Below are 10,519 nucleotides of genomic sequence, written 5' to 3' on the forward strand. Positions count from 1 at the left end.
CTTCATCTTCATCATTCTGTCCTGCAGGTGGCCTGCTCAGGCTGACAGCTTGGAGCGCCTGCAGGCTCCAGTTCTGCTGCAGCCCAGCTTTTCCTCTCACTGCTTAATTCTTATTATGACAATTCTTTCATTTCTACTTCAAAGCTTCCCTAAATTAACAACACTCTATCCTAAGCTAAAGAATCCTCTACTATCCAAGATGTCTATGTTCCATAGTCCTTAAAAGTTGATCCCTGTATTTCCTAATTTTTTTAAATTTTCATCTTTTGCAGGAAGAAAAACAACAGAGCTTTCAATTGAACCTAACAACATATCTAACCTAACCTAACCTAACCTAACCTAACCTAACCTAACCTAACCTAACCTAACCTAACCTAACCTAACCTAACCTAACCTAACCTAACCTAATCCAACCTATGCTAACCTAACCCAACCTAACCTAACAGCTAACCTAACAGCTAAACTGAGCAAATATCTACACTATCATGTTTCCTAGCTACGGCACAGCTCCTCTTCAAACTCGGGGGATGGCTGAAGCTCTGCCTAAAGATGACACATCCCCTTTTCCCCCCTCTTGGCTGGCGGGGCATCAGGGCCTCCTCAGGCGCAGGTTTCTCCTCTCCAGTCTTCCTGCACTCGCTTGGCTGAGATGATCAGAGCAGCCAGGCTGGAGGCAGGATCGCCTGAGGTCACGAAGGGATGCTGTCCAGAGGAAAAAGAACAAAGAAAGGAACTCTTACTTTCCAGGATCACATCCTTGCAGGCTCAAGCAGGATTCCCTGGCTACCAGCAAGACACACAAAGAGCACTGAGGGCAGCATGTGCCCCTGCGCCTTCCTGTCCTGGCAGCTTTCTGTGCCACGTGGCCCACACTCCTCCTCCTCCTCATCCCTTCATGCAGGTGTCCTCAGCTGCCAGGGCTTTTTGCCCCTTTGCTTTTTCTTACCTGTAGGAGCTCCTGGGCAGACCAGCGCCTGTCCTCATCTGCCTGCAGGCAGCAGCGGAGGAAGTCGCGCAGGAGAGCCGAGTGGTGCCTGGGGTTCTGCAGTTTTGGGGGCCCGTTCCTTTCTAGCAGTTCAAAAACCTACAGCACATGGATGCAAGAGGACACTCCACCTGCTCCTTTGCTAGCCACACACAGCTCTCTCCACACAGAGCCCTCTTGCTAAGCTGCACCTTACCCGGAGACGGGCTTCCCGCTGGTAAGGAGCTTCCCCTTCCACCATTTCCAGCCCCATGATCCCCAGGGACCAGATGTCCACTTTGGGGCCGTAGGCTTCTCCTCTCACCACCTCCGGTGCCATCCAGCTGGGAGTGCCGACGCTGGAGCTGCGCTTGCTGTGCTCAGGGCTGAGCTGAGCACAGAGGCCAAAGTCACCTGAGGACAAAAGCAAAGCCTGACAAAGCCAGCTACCACTGGCAAAGTGGCCAAAACCATTGCCCTGACCAGGCCATGCTGAATCTAACTGAAAAAGCAGCTGAGCTCTCCTTCCACGTGCCTGGAGCCAGGCAAATAAGGCATCGGCCGCTTCAAAAACACCCTGACGATTCACGCACTGGCCAAGCCGCGCTTCTGCCCCAGTGGCCGTCACCAAAATGCAAGCGCACGGCATATGCTGGACATGCTGCCGCCCAGCAGGGATACCCACCCAACTTGACGGATCCGTCCGTGCCCACCAGGACGTTGCAACTTTTGATGTCTCTGTGGATGACTTGGCGGGAATGAAGGAAATGCAGTCCTTGCAGGCACTGAGAGAGAAAAAGGAGGGAGGGAAAGTTAACGTGCAGGATCTGATTTCATCCCACCCGCAAGGAAAGAGCTCAACGGGATTGGCGGCTTTCTCAGGGAATTGTGAGCGAGGGCGAAACATCACGCTGCTGTCACCATGAAGCGCTTGCTGCTTCAACACTCTTGGAAGTTTTTTCTAGATTTCCAAGCAAAGGCATCCGGGCTCCCAAAAGTTCCACCGGCCTTGGGTAGGAAGCGCGCCACCTTTGGCTGGGAGGCGGCAGGGCCAAGAATTTTGGGGAAGCCTAGTGGCAGCAGAAGAGGAAGCTGCTGGTGACAGCAGCACCTTTGAGCTGTTGACCTTTGAATGCATCGCCATCCAGGCTGCAATGCTATCCTTTGAAGCTGAGGACAGCTCTTTGCCCTTAGCTTGAAATTCTGCCAGCCGCATGCTGCCTTCCAGTGGCAAGCAATGTAGGACAGACAGACAGGCTCCAGGCAAACATTCCTAGGCAAAGCTGAGAAGAGGAAGAAAGAGAAATTGAGCCAGTGAGTGAGCACCAAGGCCAGAGGACAGACAGGATGGAAGAGTGCAAGAACAGAGCCTGAGGAGTGCGAGGGCACCGGCAGGCAGTACACTTCCCATGCTCTTTCTTCTCCTGTGTGGTGTGACAGGAGCAGCAGCAGCAGCAGCAAAAGAAAGGTGAGAGCAAGAAATCTCGGCTCTCCTTAAGCTCCAGCTGACAAGCAGCATCCGGGCAGTCTTGGGCAAGCACAAGCGGCATCCCTCACCTCCCGACAGACAGCGCCTATCTGTCCTTCCTCCAGGTACACTGCCCTCAGCACATCAAACAAGGTGCCGCCGTCCATGAACTCCATGGCCAGCCAGAGCTCCGCATCCACCAGGTAGCTGAAAGAAGAAAACCACGGCATGGAGAAACAGAATGGGCACAGCCTCCGTCACCCCAGGGCCTGAGACAGGTTTTTGCAGCTGCTCTCCAAGCTACGTGTGCCACAAGAGACTATTGAACACCAGCTCCACCTCCTCCCACGCTCTGGAGACCAGCAGAGAAATCCTCCCCAGCTCTGTTCTCTGCCAGCGACCAAAGGGCATCGTCTCTTTGCGCTTGCACCAGCTAAAGCTACATTGACACCAGAATATGCCAACCTGTCTAAGTAGGTAACGATATTGGGACTCCTGTTGTCCCTCATGGCCAGGATTTCATTGGCAGCCAGCTCCGCGGACATCTCCTCCTCGAGTGACATGATCTTGATTGCCACCTGCAATGACATTGGCCACCGGTACCTTGAGAAGACGCACCCTGCTCGAGATCACAAGGAGCACGGAGCGAGTGCTGCTGCAATGAGGCAGCACGCTGGGCCAAAGTGCCTTGTCACTAGACAGCAGAGCTTAGCAGAAGCACCAAAAGCCATCCCAAATGCATTCTGCCCCCTGAGCCTAGACTGTATTTCAGAGGAACAGCCTCTGCTGCAGACATGGAGCTGCCACCCAAACCTCCAAGCACAGCTCACAGCAGCGGGCAAAGCGCTCCAGAGCTGCAAAATGGCATGGGGCTGTTGGCACTTTACCTGTTGTCCGCTGCTGGTGTCAAGGGCTTTATAAACAGCTCCAAACCCTCTAGAAAGACAAAAGCAGCAGAAAGACACCTTTATCCCTTTGGCAGTGAAAGCAAGCCCAGGCAGCAGATCTCCCCCGGCTGCCTGGACGCCTTCCTTAGAAAAAATGCCTGGCTGCAGCATCTCTTCGGCCAACAGCCCGTGAGCCCTCTGCCATGCGGGGCAGGCTGTCCAAGGGAACAGCACTAAGGTGCAGCATGAAGACCAAGGGCCACTGGAAATCTCCAAGGCGCACACCCTGCCAGGTCATTTCAGAACCTAAGGGGAACTCTCTCCTTGTGCGGGTGTGCATGCATGTGTGTGTCAAAAAAGGGAGAACAATTTGAGTCACAAGACTGTCCTGGACAATCTGATCTTTCTTGCATGGCAAGGGGCTCTTTCAGGCCACAAAGCTGCAGGGCCAGGGGTTTTCCCAGCTCCTGCTCCTCACTGCTGCAAGCAAGACACTGCCAGCATCAACTTGTCTTTAATGAGGCCTTTGCATTGCTCTGACCGAGCAGTCCAGGCAGGCGACACGAGGTCAAGCCAGAGCCTGACCATGTTTGGAGCTTGCCTGACTTCACGCTTGATATTGCACCAGCCAAAGACCTGGCCCACACTTTTGTAAAATGAGCTGACGTCACGCTTACCCTTGCCCGAGTTCCTCAAATGCCGTGTATTTGCCTGTAGGCCGGCCCGGACTCACGATGCTCCCTGAAAGACAAAAGCAGTGCAGGGCGCTCACTCGCACACAGAGACGCCGCTGCCCAGAGCGTCCCAAAGGCAGCCCCACTGCCTGCAGCTCTGGGCCCTTTGCGGTCCCTCGGCTTCCAGCTGCTGAGACCAGCAAGTGGGAGGGCCATCTTCTCCACCTTTCATCAGGTGGCCTTTCCAAGAAGGCCTTGATTTCTTTCAAGAGCAGCATCCCACGCGATAAGCCAAAATGATGAGCCCTTAAGAAGGGGGCCCTAAGAGGTAACCAAGGGCCTTTGCAGCCTCCGCGGTCACTGGCAGGTCTACTGCCAGGGGCACAAAGTGTCTGGGCCAGAGGAGGAGTAAGAACCAGAGCCAGAAAACAGCTGGGGCCAGACAGCTCCCTGGGCAATAGTCACTTGCTAGGTGCCAGCCTTCTGCTCAAGCAGAAACAATCTCTGCTTTTGTCTTTGGCCCAGAAGGCAGCCCAGGCAGGGCCAAGCCAGGCCCAGCCGCCCTCACAGGCAGCAGGGACTCCCTGAGCGCTGCCGCGCTGCCTCAGAGCACAACAACACCTTCTGCAGAGAGGCCTACGTGCCTCTGAGACAGAGGGGCAGCATCTGGCGCAGCCTACACCCAGACACGCGCGCAACAGCCTGCTCTGGCAGACAAGAAATGCACCGGACGGACGTACTCAGTGTCTTCAGGCCCTGCTCCTCCCTCATCTCGGGCTGCTGGGCTGCGCTGCTGCAGGAAGTGCCGGCAGCGGGGCTTGAGCTGGCTGCTGCAGGCCATGCTGGTCCGGCGGCACCAGGTTGAATGGCAGAGCCTGTCTTGCGCTGGGACAAGAAAGGATTGCCCGTCAGAAGGGTGGCTGGCACACATGCTCCCCCTAAGCGCACAGCAAAAGCAAGGCCTTGGGAAGGTGCTGCCAGCCACGGCCAGGCCTCTCCAGCTGAGGCAGTTCCCATGTCCCCTTCTCAAAGGCACCTTCGGGAGAAGCCCAAAGGCTACTTGGATCCAGCCCCTCCCGACCACCGCCACGCTCCACCTGTTCAGCTTTTCTACAAGACACTGGCAACAAGGTATCGATGGGGCTGCCAAGATCCACAAAGAGATCAGAGCAGGACCCCAGAGCCTTGCCGCTTTCCTCCTCCTGTCTTTTCCTGGGCCGGAATGAAATCAGCCCGGAGTTGGCACGCAACAGTCTGCTCAGAAGCCCGCAGCGTGTCCCTTCTCTGATCTGTTTCACGGATTTCCCTTCTCTATGGCAGCCTTTAGGGAGCGGCCCTTGGGAGCCCCTTTCCAGCCCTGCCCAGACCCACCCGCCCTTTTACACTGCAGGGCTGCCGAGGATTCTCCTCTCCAAACTCTGCTCTGACCGGCTGGAAGTGAAGCACAGCCTGAAGCTAATTAGTCCACGGAGAGAGCAGGTCCCTTCCAGGGGCCAGTGTCTCCCAGGTACCATGCAAGGCTGTCAACTGCAAATTTGGGCCGCGCTGTCCGCTGACCACCGGCAGCCTGCACTGACAAAGGGGACAAGGGGCTGACTCCTGCACTGAGAGTCACTGAATGCTGCCTCCTGTCTGATCCCAAGAGACACTCTGGCACCCTCTCAGCATCCCAGCTTAAATGTCAAACTTCAGAACCCATTGGCCAGGGCTCCCCGGCTTGCCTGAAGCCGCACTACGTCACAGCAGGCACACGGCCGCCAGCATCTTCAGCCACGAGCAACAAGGGCTGCTCCAAAATGGGTAGCCTGGCCCTGCACCAAAGGCAGTGCCAAGCTCAGCTGTCACTTACTGGCTCTGCAAGTTCCGGCTGTGAAGGGACAGCGGCTGAAGGCTTCATCTTCCTTTGCTCCTCTTCATCCTCTTCCTCAATGACAGAGGCAGCCAGAGGAGCTGCTGACCCTGCTGTTGTGCCCTGCAGGCAGACAGAAGTGAGAGAGATGAGCAAAAGCCAGTGCCCTAGGAGCTGCTTTCTATTGAGCTGGGAAAGGACCCAGAAGAAGGGCAAATCATAGACTTTGATACAAGTGGGCCTCTGAGTCACGCAAACCCGAGGAAGCTGGCTGAACGAGCTGCTACTCCATCTTGCTGTGCATTTGAGCTTCCCTGCTGCCTAGAAGCAGCAAGATGCCTTGGAGCTGTCCCATTTGCCTTTCATCTCTTGAAAGGCTTTTCACTGGAAAATCAGCAAACAGCCAGTGCTCCCTTTGCTACTGCTGATGCCACCGGGCAGCTGGCCTTTTCATTCAGCCTCCCACGCCGGCACTCCTCACTCGGCTGCAACAGGCCAAGCTGGCAGAATTGCTGCACAATTCTCACACGCCAGCAACGTCACAGCTTCCTTTGCCACTCACCAAAGGACAGGCTTGTCTCCATCCGCGTGTCAGGTGACCTGCAGCCAGCAAAGCAAAAGGAACCAGAGGCCCTTAGAAAAGTGCCTGTGCTGGCAACTCCCACAACACAAGGCAGTCCCAACACAGAGCATTTCCCTTTCCCAACAGGAAAGGAGCAACAGCTCTTTCCCACAGCAAGCAAGAGAACAAGATGGACGCGAGGGGAGCCTCTGTCTACATTTGGGCCTCTTTTGCCAAGAGAGAAATAGGAAGACGGTGCTGGAAATGCCCGCTGCTCTTCAAAACTTTGAGCTTCTCTTGTGCCTAACAGCTCAAGCTACATTTCCCTCTTGCCTTTCCTGCATTTTCCATATACATTCTTTCAAATTGCATGCCCTAATTCCCATGCCTTGGCTGAAGATGATAGCCCAGCAAAGCTTCCACAAAGGGTCCCTTCCCTGTGGCAGCTCCCTGCTGAAGCAGCCCAGGAACAGCTGCTGGGCTCAGCAGCAAACCCTCCCTGCACTGGAGTTTGTGCTGCATCGCCAAGGCAATCGCAGTCTTGGCACAGCATCAAAGGCTCAAGTCATGCAGCCAAGGCCTCTGAGGGGCAGAATATGGAGCAAAAGGTGCTTTCCTTCACTCCTGGAGAGAAGCACTGAGTTGGTAGAAGTACTTCTGAGGATCTGCCCTCAGAGTCTGCAATTTGCAGCTTGTCTTGCTTGAAGCAGCAAGCTGAGGAAATAAATGACAGACTCCGCTGCCGCGCACTCTCCCGGGGAGGGAAGGCAACCGCTGCAGGTTGCATGGCAAATACTCTGCACACGCCACCCAGTACAGATGCCCCCTTTGTAGCTGATGCTGCTGGCAGGACATTGACCAAAGCGGTGGCACCTTCATGGCCATTTTGTTCCCAAAGAAACTGGGCCACTGGTGCGGCATAAAGAGCAGAGCCAAGCAAAAGTCGGGCGATGCCAGCCCCAGGAGAAACCTTTACTTACGAGTCAGCTGGGTCAGGTAGTAGCCAGAATAGACAACAGAAAAGACGGTGCAAACGGCGGCACAGACTTGCCCGATCATTTTGGCAGCGCTGTGCGCGTTTGCACGCTGAGTGCCACCCAAGGGAAAGCCAAGACTCCTCTCGGGGTGCAGGCCGTCTGCTGAGAGCTCCTTGAGCACAAGGATCCTCCTGCAGGGAGCCAGCGGAAGAGCTGCTCTGGACGACCAGGCCTGGCGCGCACCGGGATAACGCTGTGCTGACAGCACTGTGACGTGGCACCTCTGGCTTGACCTCACAATGGCAGCTGCTCTGTGGCTTTCTTGTGCCCAGCAAGACAACCTTCTGTACAGCTGATGCAAAAGAAAAGCCTGGGAAATTCTCCTCACTCACAAAGGCAGGGCTCAAGGCATGCCAGGGGAACTCAGAGAATGCGCCAATCCAAGCGGCATCCAAGCAATGCAAGCAAACATGACTCTTGGTCCCAAAAGCTTTGACTGAAAGCAAGTCTGCTTCTTCTAGGTGGCATCCTAGCTGGTTTGGAAAAGCCTAACTTCTTCAGTGACATTTAGATGGCAAACGAAGCAAAGATAATAAATTTCCAGGACTATTGCAGGCTGCAGTTGCTCCTTGAGCACGCGGGTGCATGCTGACCTATGGAGGGGCTTGACAGCTGGCCTGCAAGCAAAGCCGAGTTCACGGAAGAAATAGCAGTTGATGGTTTTTGAGTGTATCCATAGCAAGGAAGAAGACAAGGCCGTCAGCATGGAAACCCATTAGAAGAGATACAGGAAAATTTGCGTATGCTAGACTAGGTGCCGAAGTAGATGTGCATACGTGCCTTATAAATTTCTGTAAAACTTTTGCCAGTTATATTGATGTTAATTGCTTTGCACCAATGGATAGAAGAAGTTATTGTGATGTAGTTAGTGACTTGAGATCACGCTTTGTTCAGAGTGTATAAGCTGGAGAACATGCAGAATAAAACAAACAAACCTTTTTCTTCTTGGACCCTGATCACGTGTGTATGCCACGTCCGGCCTAACGGTGACGCTTGCCCCATCTCTGGGTCAAGAAACAAGTCTTGTCTGACTGGTACCTTTTCAACAAGCTGAGAAAGAAATTAGTAGCTGGACATGCAGATTTCTGAAGAGAGGAAAGAAAAGTGTTGACAAGAATAAACCTAAGTTTTAAATGCCTGAAGCACTCAAAAATAACATGTTTTGGGATAGTGTACCATATGTTAGACAGAGTTAAAACAAACCACAACTCACTAGTATCTGGACTTCATTGCCCACTCTGCTTAGAAATGTTGCTTGAAGGCACTTGGTGTCAAGGATCCAGTTCCTGTAGATCACTGTCGACGTAGATCAAAATCCTACCAACCAATGAGTGTCAAAACCAGCAAGAGTGAGACTTTTGTCCTTGGCAGTAGCTTCCAGGTGCTCCTGGAAGTCACCAGGCCTTGACACAAAGATGTGTATTCAACGGAAGGAGGGAAGCATCATGCTCAGCTCTAAATGTGACCTTTGCTAGCAGATCATACTAGCGGGCAATAAATTACATTTGTTCTGCTCTTAGCCAGAGCCAAGATGGGAATCAAAGTCTAGATGACAGGAGAAGATCACACGAGCCTCAGCTTTTCCAGAGGAGGAAAAATACAAAGGATAGTAAATTTGCCTTGGGTTTACAGGCTATTTTTGCAGATCGATAGACAAGGGATGAAGCTTCAAAGATGAGAGCAAAGGAAAATCAACAGATATGCTGAAAGTGAGTGAAGAGGAAGGAGACCTCAAATTACCTGAAAAGCTGCACAGAAAGCTTCTCTACTTTTTGCACTTGCCTCAAGTTTTAAATGGCAAAATCTAGGAGTATTTCCAACTTATTTTTATTAATTCTAGAAGAAAGACAATCAAAACGGTGTACTTCTGCTTACAGTATCAAGTAAGGCACAGGAAGCCATTAGAGTAAGAAAAATTGTGTTCAGACGGCTGAGGCAGCCTTAGGGTTAGGAGGAATGGGGAGGCGTGGAAATCAGGCCTGTGGGCAACATTCAAGGAGCATCCAGTCCCTGAGCAGTCCCTCACAGTGGGTATGCCAGCAGATGGAGGCGAAATGGAGCCACAGCTCGGTGGGAAAAGGGCCGGGGTGGGGAGCCGTGCTCAGCAGGGGCTCCTGCATCAAATTGCTCAATGACAGGTGTGCTATGCTGTGTGCATGTTTCCAACACCTGGCAACAGCAGGCTGGCCCAGATGTGGGAAAAGGCCAAGGAGGCAGCAGAGTGGGAATGGGGCTCTGCAGGTGGCCCTGGTGGTTGCACACCCCTGTGGGGGATGAGGCTGGCCCAGAGGGTCCCTGGGGAAAAGAGAAGCAGGGAGGAAATGCCAGATGCCGCTGTGAGAATGCCATTCCATCCCACATAGTGACATAGTGAGAGGAGGGTGGCAACAAAATGGTGATTGCTGCTGATCAGCCTGACATCTGATCAAGACAAGAGGCCCAGAAAGGACTGCACATCTGCCTCCTAGTGTTGTCCTGAATGGCAGCTCATTACCTGGTGTTCATTACCTGTAGGTCTCTCAGCTTCCCACAGGCATGCCACACTTCAGGTAAGCAAAGCTGCTTACCTCACTTTGTTCTTTGGGCCTCTGAAATGGACTGTCCACTTAGCTACAGCCCGGCAAGGAAGGCAGCCTTACAACACTCTGGTATTTTCGACTTTTATTGACACTCGGGCTGAAACAAAGTATCCCCTCGCTGCTTCTTCATCTTCATCATTCTGTCCTGCAGGTGGCCTGCTCAGGCTGACAGCTTGGAGTGCCTGCAGGCTCCAGTTCTGCTGCAGCCCAGCTTTTCCTCTCACTGCTTAATTCTTATTATGACAATTCTTTCATTTCTACTTCAAAGCTTCCCTAAATTAACAACACTCTATCCTAAGATAAACAATCCTCTACTATCCAAGATGTCTATGTTCCATAGTCCTTAAATGTTGATCCCTGTATTTCCTAATTTTTTTAAATTTTCACCTTTTGCAGAAAGAAAAACAACAGAGCTTTCAATTGAACCTAACAACATATCTAACCTAACCTAACCTAAGCTAAGCTAAGCTAACCTAACCTAACCAAACCTAACCTAATC

The 10,519-nt window shown here is 52.8% G+C and overlaps 1 protein-coding gene across 1 annotated transcript; it reads right to left on the reverse strand.

Annotated features, from left to right (window-relative positions):
• Positions 1-600: 600 nt before the first annotated feature.
• LOC134432059 (serine/threonine-protein kinase PAK 3-like) lies at positions 601-7,463 on the reverse strand. The gene is made up of 13 exons (XM_063180451.1): positions 7,385-7,463; positions 6,405-6,442; positions 5,839-5,965; positions 5,768-5,779; positions 4,734-4,868; positions 3,997-4,060; positions 3,320-3,368; positions 2,898-3,010; positions 2,522-2,639; positions 1,650-1,749; positions 1,182-1,378; positions 947-1,084; positions 601-702 (listed from the first exon to the last, which is right to left on the reverse strand). Exons 1-13 carry the CDS (start codon positions 7,461-7,463, stop codon positions 601-603), a joined length of 1,272 nt encoding a protein of 423 aa, XP_063036521.1.
• Positions 7,464-10,519: the final 3,056 nt, after the last annotated feature.

The sequence above is a fragment of the Melospiza melodia genome, chromosome Z (genome assembly GCF_035770615.1).
Source record: "Melospiza melodia melodia isolate bMelMel2 chromosome Z, bMelMel2.pri, whole genome shotgun sequence".
Classification (NCBI taxonomy): domain Eukaryota; kingdom Metazoa; phylum Chordata; class Aves; order Passeriformes; family Passerellidae; genus Melospiza; species Melospiza melodia.

Bases quoted from the DNA above. Each gene is read 5' to 3' on its own strand.
- LOC134432059 (XM_063180451.1), bottom strand. From the start codon at position 7,463: ATGATCGGGCAAGTCTGTGCCGCCGTTTGCACCGTCTTTTCTGTTGTC. The intron at 4,061-4,733 runs GTACGTCCGTCC...TTTGTCTTTCAG, and splicing joins GCAGGGCCTGAAGACACTGA to GGAGCATCGTGAGTCCGGGC. The intron at 3,011-3,319 runs GTAAAGTGCCAA...ATGTCATTGCAG, and splicing joins ACACCAGCAGCGGACAACAG to GTGGCAATCAAGATCATGTC.